The sequence below is a fragment of the Dermochelys coriacea genome, chromosome 2, assembly GCF_009764565.3.
Source record: "Dermochelys coriacea isolate rDerCor1 chromosome 2, rDerCor1.pri.v4, whole genome shotgun sequence".
Lineage (NCBI taxonomy): Eukaryota > Metazoa > Chordata > Testudines > Dermochelyidae > Dermochelys > Dermochelys coriacea.
Window position 1 is genome coordinate 179,569,253 of NC_050069.1, and position 22,327 is coordinate 179,591,579.

The 22,327-nt window shown below is 38.9% G+C and overlaps 1 protein-coding gene across 1 annotated transcript in view; it reads left to right on the forward strand.

Annotated features, from left to right (window-relative positions):
- LOC119850665 overlaps nt 1-22,089 on the forward strand; it is a 71,917-nt gene extending 49,828 nt beyond the window's left edge. Inside the window, exons 6-12 of the mRNA XM_043507122.1 lie at nt 6,777-7,079; nt 8,160-8,231; nt 9,366-9,507; nt 13,074-13,135; nt 18,883-19,188; nt 20,383-20,466; nt 21,620-22,089. Coding sequence (XP_043363057.1) covers nt 6,777-7,079; nt 8,160-8,231; nt 9,366-9,507; nt 13,074-13,135; nt 18,883-19,188; nt 20,383-20,466; nt 21,620-21,762 — 1,112 coding nt within the window. The 3' untranslated portion in view covers nt 21,763-22,089. The remainder of the gene's footprint in view (nt 1-6,776; nt 7,080-8,159; nt 8,232-9,365; nt 9,508-13,073; nt 13,136-18,882; nt 19,189-20,382; nt 20,467-21,619) is intronic.
- The last annotated feature ends 238 nt before the right edge of the window (nt 22,090-22,327 follow it).

The window sequence follows — 22,327 nt, forward strand, 5'->3', positions numbered from 1 at the left end:
TGAAGTATTTTCAATATTGGCAGTTTCCAGTGCGGTCAATTTGGCACTTTTCACAAACTCTAAATTCAATTTAGAAGAAAAATCAAAATTTCAAGTGATGCTTAGGGATCCCAGCCCGAGGAAATTCTAAGCCTTTGGTATGTAGAATGCATTTGAAGTTTTTCACTTATTTTGCATCTCTGCTCCTGTTGTACTCCAAATATCCAATGCAATCTTTTGGAGTTTCGGGTGTCAGCAGAATACAGCATCAAGCATTTGACATTTTGTAAGGAAAAGCCATTTTATTCACAAGTCTATTATATTAAAGTGATTCTATCAACTTCTGTTCACTATTGCACATCGAATATTATGAAACTATATTGGACCATATGGAAGCTATATGGGCCAGATCCTCAATGGAGCACCTTTGATTTCCAGCAGCTGAAGATCTGGCCCATGAGTTTTTGCAAAGCACATGAACACAGTGAGAACAATGATATCAAAGTCTTCGGCTCTGGCACAAAGCTCGTTGTTTCAAGTAAGTTCTATGGCAGCATAGAGAAAAAGTTACATGTGATAATATAAAATTAGAGACTGCAGAACACAATTTATTCAAAAAGGATAACAGACAATGGAAACATGATATTCAATCTACAGTAGACGAATGAATGTGAGGTTAATGTACAGAATTCAAAGTAAAACGGATTAGTGATCACATTGACAATTAATTATTGACATAGAATTTTTTTTGCTCACCCTGAGTCAAAGCTGCGTTGTTCTCTTGTGTAAGGGTCAATGCCCCAGAGCAGGAGAACATCCAGAGTTCCATCCAGTGCAGGGTGCAAGCCAATAAGGCAATTCTAGGGGACCTCTGTGCACCAAGAAACAGAGGGAAACGGGGGTAGGGTGAGTGGCGATGGCTTGGAATGACCAGTGGGTCTGTGATGAGGGAGATCAACTAGCCAAAATCCCTGCTCAGCGGGGAGGCAACTGCATGGACGTTATTAAAGCTCTCAGCCTATGATGCTCAAGCTAGTTTGGGGGAAATATTTCATCTTCCCATCCATCATGTAGCTCTCCTAGAGAAACCCCCTTTACTCTCTTTAGTGTGGCAACCAGGATTTAGCCTCTCGTATCACAAGTATGTATTAGTCAGGAGATGTAAGATGTTAGGGGTGAAAACCTGGCCCTGTTGATGTCAATGGGAGTTTTGACATTCACTTGGATGGAGGCTGGATTTCATTCTAATTTTTTCTCTCTGCATAGGACCAGGTGAAAGGTCTGGGAGAAAGGATGTGCACTGGAACCAAGAGAGCCAATATTTGTGAATATTGTATGTGATTACTGACATGAGCATTTTAGATTAGTATTGTAATTTTCTATTGCACAAAATCAATTCAAATTCATACTAAAACATAAATGCTATCACATAAGAGTGGAGGGATGCAGGAATAAAAGGGACTGATACAGCATTAAAATTCCCCATGTTTAAATTCCCCAAGTATAGGATTGAGCCTGTAACATGCATTGTGAGCCCAATCCTGAGAGGTTCTGATCTGCCACTGACTTCGATGGGAGTTGAGGCTCCTCAGTACCTCAGGATCAGAGTCCCTGTCAGTTCTTAACTAATTTAGTCACCCTGCATGGTGGAGCAGGTTTCTTCCCCAACATATTGAAATTCTATTGTCATAAGACACGGAATTTTCCAAATTTTCCAACAATTAAATGAGTGATTGTTCTCAACAACAAACACAAGCAATATGAAGGAAGATATTCTATAGTCTGAATCAAATTTTCCTCTCGTTACATCAGCACAACTCTATCTCTGCTCTGTCGAGAATTTGGCCAACATATTTTGTAGCCTGTCTATATCAGCGAGACTCTACGCAACACATGCTCTAGAAAGTCAAACTAGGATTTGGCCCGTGTTGCATAATGTTCCATAGGACCAGCTACATTTAGGTTGCTAAAATATGCATCTCAAAGTATCTCTCTTCTTTGTCATTGAGACTTCGATAGGAATATAACCCTTCCCCAAGCCTACTGGCCTTTTACGATTCCTTTTAATTATACTGCACAGGAAAGCAAAATTGTATTAGACAGTTTTACATTTAACGATTCAGGAAACCATTCAAATTGTGTTTGGTAGGTGGAAAGATGTCATGAAACATCTTGAGAAAAGGGGATAGGTCACAGTATATTGTAAAATGAGTATTTTTTTTCTAATTATAAATTTATTCATATTGGTCTTTTTAAAATGCGCCCATTCGACTACTCTGACAGTACAGGGACAAAACCACTGAGGTATCCGGTAGAATTTAACTGAAATATCCTTTTCCATCAATCCACTAGGCAAGAGAAAATACACGTCTAACAATAGGTCTCAAATGTCAACGAGATCATTACAATTACAATGTTACAATTCTTGATGTCTGATTTGTGTCCATTTATTCTTTTACATAGAGAGTGTCCAGTTTGGCCAATGTACATGGCAGAAGGGCATTGCTGGCACATGATGGCATATATCACATTGGTAGATGTGCAGGTGAACGAGCCTCTGATAGTGTGGCTGATGTGATTAGGCTCTATGACGGTGTAAAATCAAATTGTAACATTCAAAAACCAATTGGAGAACACTTCAATCTCTTTGGTCACTCGATTACAGACCTAAAAGTGACAGGTTTCAGAGTAGCAGCCGTGTTAGTCTGTATTCGCAAAAAGAAAAGGAGTACCCGTGGCACCTTAGAGACTAACAAATTTATTAGAGCATAAGGGTGTAAAATCAAATTGTAACATTCAAAAATCAATCAGAGAACACTTCAATCTCTTTGGTCACTCGATTACAGACCTAAAAGTGACAGGTTTCAGAGTAGCAGCCGTGTTAGTCTGTATTCGCAAAAAGAAAAGGAGTACCCGTGGCACCTTAGAGACTAACAAATTTATTAGAGCATAAGCATGAAGTGAGCTGTAGCTCATGAAAGCTTATGCTCTAATAAATTTGTTAGTCTCTAAGGTGCCACGGGTACTCCTTTTCTTTAGACCTAAAAGTGGCAATTCTTCAACAAAAAACTCCAATGAGAGATTGCTGAATTGGAATTAATTTGCAAACTGGATACAATTAACTTAGGCTTGAATAAAGACTGGGAGTGGATGTGTCATTATACAAAGTAAAATGATTTCTCCTTGTTTATTTCCTCTCCTACTGTTCTTGTAAAGTGCTGGAAATGGCCCACCTTGATTATCACTACAAAAGGCTTCCACCCCCACCCCCAACCCCACTCTCCTGTTGGTAATAGCTCACCTTTCCTGGTCACTCTTGTTACAGTCTGTATGGTAACACCCATTGTTTCATGTTCTCTGTGTATATAAAATCTCCCCACTATATTTTCCACTGTATGCATCCGATGAAGTGAGCTGTAGCTAATGAAAGCTTATGCTTTAATAAATTTGTTAGTTTCTAAGGTGCCACAAGTACTCCTTTTCTTTTAGTTAAGCAAGGAGTTTTGAAAAGTTAAGTTGGACCAAAACAACAAGTAGCTCCACACTGGAAACTATAATTGGCTTGGAAATTAAGGGTCTGCTCTTCTTAAAGTGTCTTATGCAAAGCCCATTGAAGCCAAAGGAAAAAAAATCTCATTGGCCTCAAGGGATTTTAGATCAGACCTAAAGTGAAGCCAGAAATTTAAAACTGATTTTGCTCATGCATCTGCACATCCACTTATGCAAACACACATTCTGCTTATATATGTACAAAATTCAGATTTTATATTGGATAGACACCTATCTAACAATGTGCAAATACAAAAAATGATATGTGTTTGCAAAAGTGTAAGCATATAAATGTGACTCCAATTTTTAAAAACATTTAATGAGAATTGCCAGAAATCATCATTAGTTTTTGCAAAGCACAACATCACTGGGCAGGAAGCTATGTAAAAGTTTTTTGAATACAAACAAGACTTGAGTGAGTAAATCATTTGGTAAACCTACTGGTCAAGCCCAATCCTGTATTCCTGGGTGGTTTTGGTGCATATGGAATGTAAGATTGAGCTCCAAATGTTGAACTAATTAGTGCCGGAGCACGAGGATCTAAATTGAAAAGAACAGAAAAATCAATTCCCTAAATTGGTGACAATTTCCAAAATGAGGGAAAGTTCTTTAATGAAGGAATTTTTCTTGGTTAGGTAGTCTAACATCTCAGCTGTCTTCATTTCCCTCTAAATTTTTAGATATTTTAAATACTTTTTGACACAACCCTAGTAACAGGGTAACAGTTTGGTTCAGCTACAAATAGTTTCAGAAAACTCTAGACTAGCCGGACAGCACAAAAATAAGATGGAATAATTTTAGAAAAGGAACCTTCACAAGCTTTGACATCAGTGGGACTACTCACAATGCATAAAATTAAGCACATATGTAAGACTTTGTGGGAGCAGGGGCTTAGTATTTATTCATCTATTTGTGTCTCAGTTGACTAAAGACAATGGCTGACATTATTAAAGGAGCCTGAATTTGAAAGGGATTTGGGCACCTAAATCCCTTCTTGCTGACTTTAAAAATTCCAACCAATATATTTTGTGGAGAATAGGCCAACTATTTTGTTAAATGGGCTCTAATTTTTCACCTCTAATTAAGTGTTGGAACAAATGGAGAACGCACAAGATACATGGTACCCATTCGGGGACCTTCGACACTACTGAAATATCGACAATCTTCCGTTTCTTCTTTGTGATGGACATTTATAACATGAGGATGTTGCCTCGTTCTGCAGAGAATAGTTCTTTGGCAGTTAGCTGGGTTGGGAACCTTATTCTCTTAGTTGTATCCCACAGTGACAAACAGGAGAGAGAGATTAGAGGCAGTAAAAGTGTTTTGAACATGCTCACTTCTTGTGATAACTGGTAAATATACTGTTTAAAAAAATGTATTGTTTACTGTCAGCCATATGAAATGAGCAGACAGATAGTGATTTTAGTATGGAAGTCTTTTTTGGTCTAGTTCAGAATTTATTTTTTCATGTACTTACAGAAATACGGGGATCAAATAATATTTTTATCCCTTCTAGTTCCAAATTTTCATAAAAATATTTTTGGTTGTGTTTTATGCAATTTATATCAGGCAGCAATTTTTAAAAATTGTATGAAATGACCAAAAATTGATTTTTTGCCATTTTTTTTGATCAGCTCTATTCCAAGAGTGACAAATTTAATACTGTGGCAGAATTATTTAAAAATAATTCAGGAGATACAGCAGAAATTCACTAATTGGCACTTTGCTAATCAGTTTCGGGATTTGGACACAAACAGCAACCTTCCCTCTATTCCTCAGCAAAGATTTGATAGCTGAGTTCTGGTGAAAGCTCCATTATTAGTAATGCTTCAGAATCAAGATTTTCAAAAGTTGTTGACTAAAGTTAGGCTCCTAAATACTTATTGGGGCATTTGAGTGACTTGGTTTTCAGAAGTGTTGAGCATTATGCATAACACTCCATTACATTTGCCAAATACATGAACAATGCATTTCAGGACACATCATCATTGCTAATTTCATAATTGATATTTCTCATTGAGGGACACATGTTAATATATTTACTGTAATTTCCCAAAAATTTCAGCAACATTTCCCCCGAAGTTGTATCGGCTGGGTCTGCACTAGAATGTTCTTATATGTTGTATAATGTTCTGATATCTTGTATGTTCTTATATCATTTTAAGGTGAATAATTGATTAAAAATATTTCAAAATGGTTCAGTTTCTTAGTGTGGAAAAGGCTTAAAGATTACTTTTCTAACTCTCTTTTTAAAGGTGTTAACCAAGGTTCTTAAATAGTATATGCAGTTAGTTCAGTGCAAATTTATATCCTGATAGAATATTCTAGTGATATTTAAAGAGAGGCATTATTAAAAGGTTTGTGTAATCTTTAATATCCTCCCCTTCAGGTACATCTACACTGTAATTAAAATCATGTGGCACCAAGTCTCTGAGCCTGGGTCAGTTGACTTGGGATCATGGGGCTCAGATTTTGGTGCTAAAAACAGCAGTGTAGACATACAGGCTCTGATTGGAGCCTGGGCTCTTAGACCACCTCCGTTGTTGGGTTTCAGAGCGTGCGCTCCAGCTCAAGCCTAAACATCTACACTGCAATTTTTAGCAGCACAACCCCAGCCCTGCAAGTCAGAATCAGGAGACTTAGGCCGGTCATGGTCATGCCGTGGGTTTTTTATTGCAGTGTAGATGTACCATTCCTCTCATTATCACGGTGTCTTTTATACACAAATTTTGGGAAAATAAAAGGGAGATTTTCAAAGTCACAAATGTTTTGAAATGAACCAGAACATAAAACTGTACTCAACATTCATTCAACAAGTGTTTAATATATTTTGAGTTTGGAAGCTAAGTTAGTAATCACTCTCACAGATCTACTGTTCCACAAAAACCTGCATTCAATTCAAGCACATAAACTTCTGCAATTCAAACTCCCTAAAGCTGTAACTCATAAGTGGATGATTTACTCCCATCTTCGGAATTTAATAGGCAGTAACAATATATTATAAAATTAAAGAAGGTAAAATACATTTGGCAACGAGATACGGTTCCCGTGCTGAACTCAGAGTTAAGATAGTGTGCTTGAGTGCAATTTGGAGGAATTGGATGCAAGAAATGAAATTGCCTCTCTTCCGCTTTCAAATCTGTGAATTCTGTCTTTATTATTTCAAAAGCAAAGTATGCAATGTATAATTCAATTCTGAATTTACTTAATTCCTAACAAATTCATTTTTCTCTCTAAAATGAATCCAGACATAAAAGCAAAACTCGATTCCAGAAAGATTCAGGTCCTGCCTTCTTCTACTGAACAAGATGGAAAAGTATCATACATGTGCCTCATTGAGGATTTTTACCCAAATGTTATTAAGGTGACTTGGGAAGATGACAAGAATGCAGAGGAAAATGCAGTGCATGAGGAAATTTGGCCCCCTGATGACAATCAACCTTCATACTCAATAAGCAGCTGGCTGACCGTAGATAAAAATAGCAACAAGAATTATCGCTGCAAATATCAACATGAAAGCGAAGAAGATTCTCGCCCAATTGAATATCCAGGTATATCCTATATTATTAAAACTAATTCTATATATATTTAGAGAGTTCACTGTTTCTTTACAATAAAAGAATAAAATCTATTACTGTTCCCAAAAGAGTTTGCGCTCTCCAGTCCAATATTAGCTTCCATCTCTCCATAAGCTGGCTATCACTGAAATTTCTCCATCAAAAGCTCAGTTTTGGCTCTTCTCCCCCAGTTTAAAATCTTTCTATAATGAATGAAAATGTTGGCTGAGCTCCTCAGCTAGTGTAAAGCAGCTAAATTCCACTGAAGTCAATGGACAACTACAGATTTACACCAGCCATGGACCTGGCCTATACTGTTTGATTTTGAACAAGTGATCCATATTGCAACAAAAGCATCTTATTATTAAAACAGACCAGAAGAATTACAGAAAACAAAATCAAAAAGATAATCCCTTTTCTCTTGCATTAAGAGAAGTAATTTCTCTTTGGTTCTTATCTGAGATACAATAAATTAATTACAACAGATAAAAATGTATCTCTTTCAAATGCAATGGAAAAAAGGGGGTTATTGACCATCTCCCTCTTGCACATCAAAAATACCTAAGAGATGGGCCTTAGACTGTATCCTCATCAGGATTATTTTCTTCTGTCTCTTGTACAGCTATTAGACAACATTACCAGTACCCGGAATGCCAACAATCTCAGGCTGCCTCAGGCTAGAAACAAAATCAGGCGGCCCGCTTTTTATCCCCCGAGTATACGTACACATTCCAGGTTTGCACTGACTGATCTGATTGCAACATCAGTACCTAAATCTCTATATAAGTCATACAAGTACTCACTTGCAGGAGCATATGCATTTTTCCAGTTTTATCTCTAGTTGGTTTTGCACATCAACTATGTGCTACTGAGCGTTTATTTTGTGGATGGAATCTCAGTGCTCATTTTTTAAAATATTATCTTTCCATATTTGAGTCACTGTAGTTATAATATTTTCACCATCTTTCTCTTTGAACTTCTATCAAGAAAAGTATGCCTTCATTTTCTACAAGAATCCCATTTGACAATTAAAGCCCTCTTTACATGTTATGGTTTTATGAAACATCTTTTCAGACACCACTGTAGTGCCTCAAACCATTGGAGGTTGTATCAAGAATGCTGAAAACGGCACCGCAATTTCCACAGGTAATTCTAATTTTTTAGTCAATACAGTTAAGAATTAAGCACTATTTGATATGGTTAAGACAAAAGTGAAAAATTCTCTCCTTCTAAAATCTCCAAACATCATTACTCTAGATGTGGATAGACCCCAACTCTAGGGGTGCTCTGGGGATGGAAAAAAAATAGTGGGTGCTAAGTACCCACCAGCCACCTGCTGATCAGCTGTTTAGTGGGAGGCATTGGGAGAGGGGACGGAGACGGGGGGGGGAAGAAGAGGTGGGGTGAGGGCAGGGTGCGCTCAGGGGAGGGGGCAGATTATGGTGGGAAGATGAGAAGAGTTGGGGGGGGATGCAGGGCCATTGGGAAGGGGGCAGAGCAGGGAGGAGAAAAGGTGGCGCCATAGTGGGTCCTTAGGGGAAGCAGTGGAGTGGGGTGGAGCACCCACCCAAAAAGAAGAAAGTCGGCACCTGTCGCTATCAGTTAACATCTGCTGTGGGTTACCAAAAGGGTCCAAAACCTAATGCCCACAGATAGTTCAGGTTACACGTTGTAGCAGTTCTGCTGAAATACGGGTTTTGGTTGGATATGTTGTGCTTTGTTAACATGCCACACGGGTCATTGTTCTTTAACCTACTGGTCCTTAATCCAACATGTTAAATTACAAAAAGTATTCAAAGCCAAACTTTTCAAATGGTGCGTAAAGGTGCTAAAAGCTTGAAGACCCAACTGATTTCAGTGTAATTTCAGTACTTCTGAAAACCAGACCACTTGATTGATCAGCTGCTTGGATACAGATTCAGAACAAACGTAGACACCCAGGTCTGAAAATTTTGGCCTAAAATCGTGGCAACAGACTATTTGAAGAAGCACTAGCATTCTGCTTACTCCTTAGCAGACACCAGCGATGCCAGCCCTGAGAGTGCCTCTTTGCTTCTCTCAGCTCTGCTGGATGGGAAGGTCTGATGGGAAGGTAGACCTGTTTCGAGGACACAATCAGATATTGATTTATGCATAGTTTGATTAGGTGGTATTATTACTGCAATCAAATACCATGTAAACCTTACACTATCACACAGGGGTTTATATTTATTTTTCTTTGCGGCTAGAGACTATGAAACATTAACCACTTCTTGTTGTTGTTGTTGTCTTTTGTTGTAGATATTACAGACAGTTTCATGCACAGGACGGCGTATTTAATATACATCGTCCTTCTCCTGAAAAGCACCATGTACTACGTCATCGTACTCTTCTTCATATACAGGATGCAAAGTCCAATCAAGCACCGGGGAAAGAAACCTTAAACTTCTCCTTACAACTTCTAATGTCAGCATTTGTGTCTGATATTTACTTTGCTTTGACATAAGCCTGTTCATAAGAAACACCTTGCTCTAAATATTAAGACATGCATTTCAATTTGATTTTGTTGATAATTTCTTTAAGTAACGCAGATGGCTTCTTCTGCTTGAGAGTGAACAGTTTTATATGTGACCATATTTCCTATTTTATTATTTTAATTTTGTAACTGTGGAACTTCAAGGGCTGAGGCTACACTCCTTGATTTGAATGGGAATTTTGCATCATAAAGTCGTACAGAATCAGCATTCAGTGAAGTCAATGAGAAAACTCGTCCCATCAATATTTACAGGGTGTAGTCCTAATTTAGAAGTTAAAAATATTAGGCATTTCTTTCTACGAATTACACTTATTTCCTTTATAAAACAAAAACAGGCTTCTTAAATATGACTAATTTTTTTTAACTGAAAGATTAATGGATTTTAAATAAAATTCAGCATTGCAGAATTCTGTCCAATATTTATTTCTTTATAGGAAATCAATTCTAGGAACTGCAAGGGAGGATTCCCTAGTGGTCAGAGACCCATTTCTTTCATCCCCTGCACCCAACCATGTAATGTATTTATCTAGCTTTTACCACGGTAGTATCTGAATGCCTCACAATCTCTAATGCATTTATCCACACATCACCGCTGTGAGATAAGGAAGTACTATTATGCCCATATTACAGAGGGGGAACTGAGGTCTGTAGAAACTAAGTGGCTTGCCCAAAGTCACATGGAAAGCCTGTGGCAGAAGAGAGAATTAAACCATGGTCTCCCAAGTCCCAGGCTAGCATTAAGCATTAGACCAGGACTCCTCCCCTCAGCCCCTATCCTGTCTCTGTCCCCATCTCTTATATCCACCCCTCCAATTCAGCTCCTATCCTCCCCCACATCCTATATCCTCCCCCCCATGCCTATACACACCAATATGCCTCCCCTGACACTCCCTCTAGTCCGATCCACCACCGTTTACTCCAGTCCATTTCCTCTTCGGCTGTCCCACCTGTCCACTCCTCCCCGCACGTTTCCTGTACCCCACTGCTTCCCCCCACTTCTGCCAACCATCCCCCCTCCCACTCTGCTTCTTCTCACACTCTGGTTCCTGCACCTGGCTCTCCGCCCACCCCCGCACACACACTCCTCACCCATCTGCATTCTCCGTCAAGCTGCTTCCTCATCCCCTGGGTGCTAGCGGCGGGGGTGGGGAGGCATTGATCACACAGAAGAGAGCGGGTCCTTGCTCTCACATCTGGTGCTAAAGTGGCCTGCAGCAGCAACAGTGTTGTCAGCCTCAAAACTTGAGGTTTTGGCAAACACGTGTGAAAAGTAGCCCCCAAAATCACTGAGGTTGCTGACACAGCTCCTTCCACACTCCCCCTCCCCCAGCAGTAACACTCTTCCCCTCCTCCCCGCAGCGCTCTAGTGCATACGTCCAAACCTTTCCAGTGGCTAAAGTGGGTGATGGAGATGGAGGGGCCGATGAGCCAAACCTAAGTGGTGCCATGACCCCAAGAGCTAGGTCACGATGCCACTTGGTGGGGAGCCTGGGACAAACAGGGGACTGTGGGCGGTCAAAGGACAGTCATGCAAAATCCAAGACTTTGGGGAGTTCTGGGAATATAGTTGCATCACCACCCCACAGTAATCCCCAAGGGATGTACACACACAGGCTGCTGTTCTCCCTTGCTCCTCCCCGTACCTGTGGCTGCAGCATCCCCTTCTCACACTGCTCTCTCCACTGCCCGCCTGGCTCTTTGTATCCTGGTCACCCCACCTCCCGCCTCCTCCTCTCTGCACACTTATTGAAAGCAAACAAACGTGATGGCTAAGGATACAGCTACGTCAGGCTTGTCACCACTGTCATGGACACAAGAACTTTGGCTGTTCTATGACCTTGCACTGCTGCCACACATAAATTTACTGGGATCAAATTGTACCTAAAATCATGGCAGTGGCTATAGGCAGGTGGCCACCTCTCTTTTATTCACTGCTCCTGGGTCCTAGAAGAGAGGAGATTTTGACCAGTCCTTACAACCTATCAGAGATACCATTGGTAGGCTATAGCCTTCAATGTCTTATTTTATACTGTTATTTATCGCTCATCACTAAAGTGTCGGAGTGGTGATGCATTGGGGTGATCCCAGTTGGTACGAGCCAGGGTTACCTAAGCTGCTACAAAAGAAATGGGGTTAAACAGCTTCCCTTCCTGCTATTCCAAGTGTTTTGGTGGACAGGATTAAAATTCAAAATGATCTGGTCAAACGGGAGAAATGGTCTGAAGTAAATAGGATGAAATTCAATAATTTGGATGAATTTTGTGAAAGCTCCTGCTGTTGCACTACCATCAGTACAGCCCCACTAAGGACACCAAGTGCAGCAGTGCTAGTGCTGGTGTTTTTATGATGGTGTCATTGAACCCTGCTCAGAGCAGGTCTAAAAGACATGGTGGTAACATGCCAGTGAATGCTATTGCCCTCACTACACCAGTTCTCCCAGTGATCACCAGGGAAAATTCACCAGCACTATTGCAATGCTGGGAGATAGTAGTAGACAAGGGTAGTAGACAAGCCCTTTGACACAACCACCTGTACATTTGGGAGGAACTTCTCTCTATATGTTCCTTTTCATTTTTTCGAACCCACTGTCAGCTATTTCCCAGAATTATTCTGCAGGTGAGTGAGGTGGAGAGATCAAATACTCTGGTTAGTTCCCTTACAACTGCTACATTGTAATCCACACCTTTTGTCTGAATAGAGGAGGGCTTTCTCAGATGTTATCTCTGTTCTGTTTTAAAATGCCTGTGTATGCAGAGGACAATATCCCCACACCTCCCCCCCCCCAGCAGCCATGTAAAAAGATACCGGTAAATTGATAACACACCAGCTACAACAACCCCAACATACAGCAAAATGTATAACCAGGGTACAGGCTCCCAGCTGCAATCTTTGGAGCTCTTTGTGCTCGTCTGTAGAGAGCTGGCTGATCACATAATGCTGGTTCCTCCTCATTGTCATCTATTCAATTTCAGTAATACACCTAAGAATGAAATTCTTCCTAGGTATCATTTTTCCATGTAAGCAATTGCTACAGAGATGTGATGTGATTGTGGATGAGAGAAGGAGGAGGTGGTCAATCCTATTGGAAATGGTAGAGGGGTTGTAGTCCATGAAAAAGTCTCTCTTTTAATATGTGGAAGACACAATGAAAACATTTTAGAACTGCCTGATCCAACAGTCTATTTACAACATTAAAATCAAATAGAAGCTGTCATCTAGTTGCCATTTTAAGAAGTGATGATTCATTAACAGAAAAGTTGCAAGGAAATGCAAATAGAGTCACTGGGAAGAAAATTTATGTATCAGCTTTATGAGGACACAAAAATGTGAATTCATTAAATTCTCCAAGCAGTCAAGGAACCAGGAATACTTCATTAGAAGTAGTTTCCCAGCTACTGGTCAGAATGCCTGGTTATTTGAGCAAGGACACAGCAGCAGAAGTAAAGTACCACAGATTCTTGTAAAATGAAAAGTCAACGTGATACTTCAAGCTGGATCAAGTACTTTGGCACAGGAACCAAACTAGTTGTTTCCGGTAAGTATTTTTATTCTTAATTGTTTTTTCTTTTGGTAAATAGAATCAAGGGACAAAAAAACTGGACCCAATAAATTAATATTAAACAAGGAATTTGCACATAATCCGTGTATTGCTCTGGACCTGTATATGGAACTCCCAAGGACACCAATGGGCTCACTGAGGGCAGTAAATGATCCTAATGAGTCAAGTGAATACAAGAGTAAAAGGCTGGAATATTTACTGAATAACTGCTAAGAATCGGGAAGGAGGGAAATGGAGAGCTTTACATTTAAAATATTGGGATAAGTTCATTTCTCTTGCAACTCCATTCAAAGAGTACAAATGCCAACAAGTGTAAAATTCACAGCACAGGTTTCAATTAAGCAGGTATGGGATTATTAAAAGGTTTGTTATTGTTAGGATTATATCAGTGTACGATGATTAATGTAGGAAAATTGCCTGAGGTGCAACAGTCTTCAGGTTCTCAGAAAGTTGTTTTACCAAAAGTATCTTTTCCCTTTAGCGTATAATATTATTTATCTGATTAAAGCTACAGAAACAGGCCAATCAATAAGATAAGTGCTAGTTAATGTTCAGTACATAACAAATGTCATTTTCTAAACTATAAATTAAGAGCATGTTAAAATGTAAACACAGAGAGTGTGATTTGACAAAGGGCAGAGAGGGAGAGCCAGAAAAAAAAGGCAAATCGCTTGAGTCTCACTCTGGTGCTTTAACCACAAAACCATCCTTCCTATCCAAGCACATTGGAGATCATAGGCCTAAATCCTGCTCATCCACTGAAATTAATGAAAGTGTGTGGTGACCAGGAATTCACGCCACTTGCTTTTCCATGAAGAGATGTATTTCAAGGAACAAAAAACATTTTTGGTAGAAGGTGGCCCAGGAATTCACAAAGTGCATAAACTCAATTTAATTCTCACACAATTAAGTAGCCGATAGTAAGCCTTGTTTAGCTTTGTATTCAAAATATGAACGTCAGAACTTGAATTCAGTGAAATTCATACCTTGATGATTTATTAGTTTTTGTAGAGGATTTCAATGATGTGAGTATGGAATAAAGTACTTTGGCTCCGGCACCAAACTGTTGGTTTCAAGTAAGTTTCTCAAGATATTTTCAAAGCATACATTTACTGTGGGTATTTACTCTGCTTGTTATCCAGGACAAAATCAAGCTATTCATAAATATACCAGGTGAAATCCTGATTCCTCTGAAATTAAAGGCAAAACTCCAATTGATTTCATTGGGGTCAGGATTCCACCCATAGTAATCTCTCTAATTCATAACAAACCAGTTACCCTTGCGTAATCAATGAGAATGATATAAATTGTTTGGAGATCTTGTTTGGTATTGTCACACTGTGAGATGATTATGCAAAAATTTTCTGAAGTGGAACCACTCATTGTTAGTAGTAAATGTGAAATGTAGAACTTATGGTTTTTGTACAATACCATATATTTAGCACCCACTCACATCAGTTGTTGAGCTTCTTTAACGCTCCCTCATTTAAATAGGAGTTGACGATGATCAGCACTTGGAGGATTTGGCCATTAGGTAGCATTAAAAGGTACATTTTCACAGTAGTAATATCTTAATGCAATTGTGTTTTCTTTCCTAAAAAAAAAGCTCCAGCTCAGGAAGGCACTAAGCATGTTTCCATTCATATTCAGCAATTATTTAAGCTTGCGCTTAAAAAAAGGCCAAAACAAAGGCCAAAATGCAGTAAATCTTGTTGATTCCATATAATAATGGGGAATAAAGAGGTGTGCTTATTTTTTACATAAACAGAAGGTATATGTGACAGAGTAATCCTATTAATAAAATACAATAATTGATCTAATAATATGATTCTCACTTTTATTTTTAAAGATGATTTCCAATTGTTAAAATGTTTTAGCTATGTTTGGATTTAATGGGATTGAGAGAATTGTGTGTCTTTAAGTAAGCTTATTTTTCCCTCCAGATACTGTACACTATTTTATTGCAAGGCCAGAAAGCAATTTTTTTTAAAGCAACAACTACTGGTTCATCAATACAATGATACTCCAATGATACTCCTCCAGATACTGCTAAATCGTCTTTGTTGGGTGCCTGGTACCGGAGGCAAACAAATATTTCTGTAAAGCAAATGCTTTCTGTTGGGGAATATATTTCTGGTTATACCAAATGGCAGAAGTTAGCCTACATTATTCTCATGAATATACCAATTTAAGAGCTATATTCTACCCTCAATCTATCACTATCATTAGGAACACCATTATGGAATGATGGCAGCAGGCAGGCTTAATTTTATTACCTCAGCCTGTGGACCCTAATTTAAAAATTTGTGTTCTTGCCACAAATTATTTGACATGCCAAATCATAACCATGTTTTATCAGATTTATTTTAGGGGCAGATTTTCAATGGCACGCAGGTGCCAGGAATGATAGGTAGATGTCTAAATGTCTTTTACCCATTTGAAAATCGCCTCCACAGTTTTCACATTCTTTTACATGCACTCTCCTTATTTACTAATTATATTGCTAGGCCAGAAAGCAATTTAAATAGTAAATCGGATTTTTTTTTTAAAGCTACAACTACTAGTTCATCAATATAAAGATACTAGATCTGTACAGTATTTTGCAAAGGATTTGCTCACTGTGATACTTCTAGGAGCTATAACGTCAAAGTATTTGGTTCTGGTACCAAGCTCATTGTAACAGGTAAGTTATGTGGTAGTTACAGTAATGCAAAGATAAAGAGGCTTATTGTGATCATTGAAAATATTTTTATCACAGGTAAGGTCAACAATTGTAAGCTCGATCTTGTGAAGTAGTGAGCACTTCACGCGAGGTGCTAAACACCATCAATTATTGTAGACTTCAGTGAAAGTTAGGGTTGTTAGCACCTAGTGGGATCTGATCCCAAATACATCAACTTTTCATTCCATCTCAGAACAAACCTGCAATTTTTACTGATAAATGATTTTTTTGAGTTAATGAATATTTCTAAAGATCAGCTGTTAAATGTCATTTTTCAGAGGATTTGCCACCCTGAGCATGCGGGTCCTTGGTCCAATTGCAAAAATTTATCTTAGCTTTGATATTACTCAAATTCCTTTAACTAAAATTCTTAAACATGCATACAGTTAAACAGCTCTGAAAGAAGTAACAACATCATGCTTCTCAGTTAAAACAAAGGAAGCAACCTCTGAAGTAGTCAGTATCTTCATAGCTGAATACTTGTAGTTACAGCAGTGTAAGTGAAAGAAATTGGTCCTAGAGATTGTCATCTTGTGTGAAGTATGTTGGTATTGCAGGCAAACTGACACTTGCAATTATTCTTAATAGTGTTTAACAATATATACTTGGGGCCTGAGTCTTCTTTGCCCTGCTCGTCGAAGCCATTTACGCTCATGAAATGTCAATGGGAAATGCTACCATTCTGATTAAGTTGCATGTTACACCCAGTTTGCATTGGTATAACTGACTGCACAAACACAGGACAAAGGAAAATCAGGTCCTTACTCTCACAGAACCACTCTCTGCACATTTATATAAATCAACTACAATGGTCAGTCTATTTTAAACCTGAATTCACAATCAAGTTTACCTTAGTACCCCTATAGCTCTCAACTAAAGGTAAATTGCTGTAATGCTGCCAATTAAAATAAATACACTACCTTAATTAATTCTAAAAATATCAGATCAAGATCAGCATGTTGCTTTCAGTGAATATTGTATGGTATTAAGAATGTAAATACAATTTAGTTAGCATTATAGTTTACAATGGACAGTTTTCCTAAATCCTCTTACCTATACAAGATCCTGCACTCTTTGACAGGCAAAACTCCCATAGATTTACCAGCTGTTTTGACTGTGTAAGGAATGGAGAAGAAGGTCAGTGATATGTGTCGATTATTTATTACAGCATGAACATCTAAGATTGCTCACTTGATTTATTAGTGTATTAAATCTGGAGGATACAATCAAACGTTTCAGTAATAAAATATCTTTTCAAAGAGAAATATCAAATATTGGCTAAGTAAGTTCCTCCTGAGAAAAGAAAACACCTAAAATCGTGGAGAAATTCAGATCCTGGCACAATTCTAAGTAGAATCAAAAGAAATTGTGGCTGTTTGTGCCACGGCTGAATTTGACTCCAGAATTATGGGAATCGGGGCTTTTCCATTCTAAGAACATGAGGCGAAATCCCGACTCCACAGAACTCAATGGCAATGACTTTGGGGCCAGGATATTACCCATGTTGTATAAGCGTACTTCTTAGCAGGGACAACATTATTCACAAGGATACTGAAGAAGGAGAAATTGCTTTTAAAGTCCTATATAGTTAGAAGTCCTGATTTGGCCCTCACACCACTTATTCCTCTTATTAAACTGACTTTCCTCCATTCATTTCAAATGGAGCTACTCCAGATTTACACCAGCGTAAATAAGAGCAGGGTCAATACCTACCAGAATTCTTCAAAATTCTTGCTTAGTGGAATAGATGAGTAAAAAAATTTGGAAACAGAACCAAGCTCGGTGATGTCTACAAGCATGACATAGGAAGAATGGTTCTTCTCTTACTGTATCTATTAAAATGCACCTTGTCATCCCGAAAGAAGTTTACATTCAAATGGTATAACTGGATTCTTCTGAATGTAATATTCTAAAAAAACCTGGTACTAATGGCAGGCTCAGTGCAGAAACCAAAGATTGAATTGAATATGGAGACTGAACTGACCCCTCTCATCTCTAGAGGTTGTCCTTCCAGGACAAAATTGACATGCCTCGGTGGGATGGTGTGAAGAAGTTTCCCTTGTCCCTGCCTCTGTTGTATCTATCCCATGAAGAAGGGATTCAGTCTACAATGCTATCTGACAACTTTCACAAGCACTTAGTCATTTTATTTAAAATAAGAAAAATAATTCACCAAAACTTTACACTAAATTTCATGGCAGAAATAAACGCAAAAATAATTGGCATGCTTATTAAAAGGTTGTCACAAGTATGTATTAGTCAGGAGACGTAAGACGTTAGGGGTGAAATCCTGGCCCTGTTGAGGCCAATGAGAGTTTTGACATTGACTTGGATGGAGACCCGAATTCATGCTATTTTTTTCTCTCTTGTTAAGGGCATAGGAGCAGGTGAAAGGTGTGGGAGAAAGGATGTGCACTGGAAACAAGAGAGCCAATATTTGTGAATACTGTATATGTCATTACTGACATGAGCATTTTAGAATAGTCCTGAAAGCTTCTGATCTGCCATTGAGGCTCCTCGGGATCAGAGTCCCTGTCAGTTCTTGACTTATTTAGTCACACTGCATAGTGGAACAGGTTTCTTCCCTGTCATATTGAAATACTGTTGTCATAAGACAAGGAATTTTCCAAATTCAAAAACCTGCATTCAATTTAAGCACGTAAATTGCTGCAATTCCAACTCCCTAAAGATGTAACTCGTAAGTGGACAGTTTACTCCCATCTTCAGAATTTAATAGGCAGTAACAATATATTATACACATAAAGTAGTTAAAATATGTTTGGCAGCGAGGTATGGTTCCTATGCTGAACTGAGAGTTAAGACTGTGTGCTTGAGTGCAAGTTGGAGGAATTGGATGCAAGAAATGAAACTGCCTCTCGCTTCACTTTCAAATCTGTGAATTCTTTCTTTATTTTTCAAAAGCAAAGCATGCAAAATATAATGCAATTCTGAATTTACTTAATTCCTAACAAATTCATTTCTCTCTCCAAAATGAATCCAGACATACAAGCAAAACTTGACCCCAGCAAGATGCAGGTCCTGCCTCCTTCTACTGAACACAATGGGAAAGTAACACACATATGCCTCATTGAGGATTTTTATCCAAATGTTATTAAGGTGACTTGGGAAGACGACAAGAAGAATGCAGAGGAAAATGCAGTGCATGGGGAAATTTGGCCCCCTGATGACAATCAACCTTCATACTTAATAAGCAGCTGGCTGACCGTAGATAAAGATAGCAGCAAGAATTATCGCTGCAAATATCAACATGAAAAAAAAGAAGGTTTTGTCTCTATCGAATCTCCAGGTATATATACTATATTATTAAAACTAGTGCTATATATATTTCGAGAGTTCACTGCTTCTTTACATTAAAACAATCAAATGTATTACTGTTCCTAAAAGGGTTTCCACTCTCCAGCCACTATTGGTTTCCATCTCTCCATAAGCTGGCTGTCACTGAAGCTTCTCCATCAACAGTTCAGTTTTGGCTCTTCTCCCACAGTTTAAAATCTTTCGATAATGAATGAAAATGTTGGCTGAGCTCCTCAGCTAGGGTAAAGCAGCCAAACTCCACTGAAGTTAATTGACATCTATCGATTTACACCATCCACAGACCTGGCCTACACTGTTTGGTTTTGAACAAGTGATACATATTGCAACAAAAGTAATAACACACACAGCATCTAGCTTATTAAAACAGACCAGAAGAATTACAGAAAACAAAATCAAAAAGATAATCCCTTTTCTCTTGCATTAAGAAAAGTAATTTCTCTTTGGTTCTTATCTGAGATACAATAAATTAATTACAGCAGATAAAAATGCATCTCTTTCTAATGCAATGGAAAAAAAGGAGGTTATTGACCATCCCGCTCTTGCACATCAAAAATACGTAGGAGATGGGCCTTAGACTGTATCCTCATCAGGATTATTTTCTTCTGTCTCTTGTACAGCTATTAGACAACATTACCACTACCCGGAATGCCAACCATCTCAGGCTGCCTCAGGCTAGAAACAAAATCAGGCCGCCCGCTTTTTATCCCCCGAGTATACGTACACATTCCAAAGGGCAAATTCAACTGAGTAATTTGGTGGGACAAAATGCATCTGGCTCTACATGAACAGAAACTTGCATACACAGGAGGGCCAACGTCCAGAACCTGCAATCAGATCGGCTAGTCCAGACCTCTGCACCCATGCAAATGTCAAAGACTTCAAGTGAGCTCCTAACAGGCACAGAGGTTTGCACTGACTGATCTGATTGCAACATCTATACCTAAATCTCTATATACATCAGTTATGTGCTACTGAGTGATTATTTTGTGGATGGAATCTCAGTGTTCATTTTTTAAAATATTAACTTTCCATATTTGAGTCACTGTAGTTATAATACTTTCACCATCTTTCTCTTTGAACTTCTATCAAGAAAAGTATGCCTTCATTTTCTACAAGAATCCCATTTGACAATTAAAGCACTTCTTACATGTTATGCTTTTATCAGACACCTTTTCAGGCACCACTGTAGTGCCTCAAACCATTGGAGGTTGTATCAAGAAGGCTGAAAACGGCACCACAATTTCCACAGGTAATTCTCATTTTTTAGACAATACAGTTAAGAATTAAGCACTATTTGATATGGTTAAGACAGAAGTGAAAATATTCTCTCCTTCTAAAATCTCCAAACATCATTACTCTAGATGTGGATAGACCCCAACTCTAGGGGTGCTCTGGGGATGGAGTACCCATGGAAAAAAAATAGTGGGTGCTAAGTACCCACCAGCCACCTGCCGATCAGCTGTTTAGTGGGAGGCATTGGGAGAGGGGACGGAGCCGGGGGGGGAAGAAGAGGTGGGGTGAGGGCAGGGTGCGCTCAGGGGAGGGGGCAGATCATGGTGGGAAGATGGGAAGAGTTGGGGGGGATGCAGGGCCACAGGGAAGGGGGCAGAACAGGGAGGAGAAGAGGTGGCGCCATAGTGCGACCTTAGGGGAAGCAGTGGAGTGGGGTGGAGCAACCACCCGAAAAGAAGAAAGTCCTCACCTGTCGCTATAAGTTAACATCTGCTGTGGGTTACCAAAAGGGTCCAAAACCTAATGCCCACAGACAGTTCAGGTTACACGTTGTAGCAGTTCTGCTGAAATACATGTTTTGGTGGGATTTGTTGTGCTTTGTTAACATGCCACACGGGTCATTGTTCTTTAACCTACATGTGCCACTGGTCCTTAATCCAACATGTTAAATTACAAAAAGTATTCAAAACCAAACTTTTCAAATGGTGCGTAAAGGTGCTGAAAGCTTGAAGACCCAACTGCTTTCAGTGTAATTTCAGTACTTCTGAAAACCAGACCACTTGATTGATCAGCTGCTTGGATACAGATTCAGAACAAACGTAGACACCCAGGTCTGAAAATTTTGGCCTAAAATCGTGGCAACAGACTATTCGAAGAAGCACTAGCATTCTGCTTACTCCTTAGCAGACACCAGTGATGCCAGCCGTGAGAGTGCCTCTTGGCTTCTCTCAACTCTGCTGGAAGGGAAGGTCTGATCAGGATGTAGACCTGTTTCGAGGACACAATCAGATATTGATTTATGCATAGTTTGATTGGGTGGTATTATTACTGCAATCAAATACCATGTAAACCTTACACTATCACACAGGGGTTTATATTTATTTTTCTTTGCGGCTAGAGACTATGAAACATTAACCACTTCTTGTTGTTGTTGTTGTCTTTTGTTGTAGATATTACAGACAGTTTCATGCACAGGACGGCGTATTTAATATACATCGTCCTTCTCCTGAAAAGCACCATGTACTACGTCATCGTACTCTTCTTCATATACAGGATGCAAAGTCCAATCAAGCACCGGGGAAAGAAACCTTAAATTTCTCTTTACAACTTCCAACATCAGCATTTGTGTTTGATGTTTACTTTGCTTTGCCAGAAGCCTGTTAATAAGAAAAACCTTGCTCTAAATATTAAGACATGCATTTCAATTTGATTTTGTTGGCCATTTCTCTAATTAGCACAGATGGCTTCTTCTGCTTGAGAGTGAACAGTTTTATATGTGACCATATTTCCTATTTTATTATTTTAATTTTATAACTGTGGAACTTCAAGGGCTGAGGCTACACTCCTTCATTTGAATGGGAGTTTTGCATCATAAAGTCATGCAGAATCAGTCTCTTAGGCCCTTATCCTGCAAAAACACTTGTGCACACAAAGAACTTTTTCAATGTGGATAGGCCAACTGCATTCAGTGAAGTCAATGGGAAAACTCATCCCATCAATATTTGCAGGGTGGAGTCCTAATTTAGAAGTTAAAAATATTTGGCATTTCTTTCTACGAATTACACTTATTTCCTTTATAAAACAAAAACAGGCTTCTTAAATATGTCTAATTTTTTTAACTGAAAGATTAATGGATTTTAAATAAAATTCAGCATTGC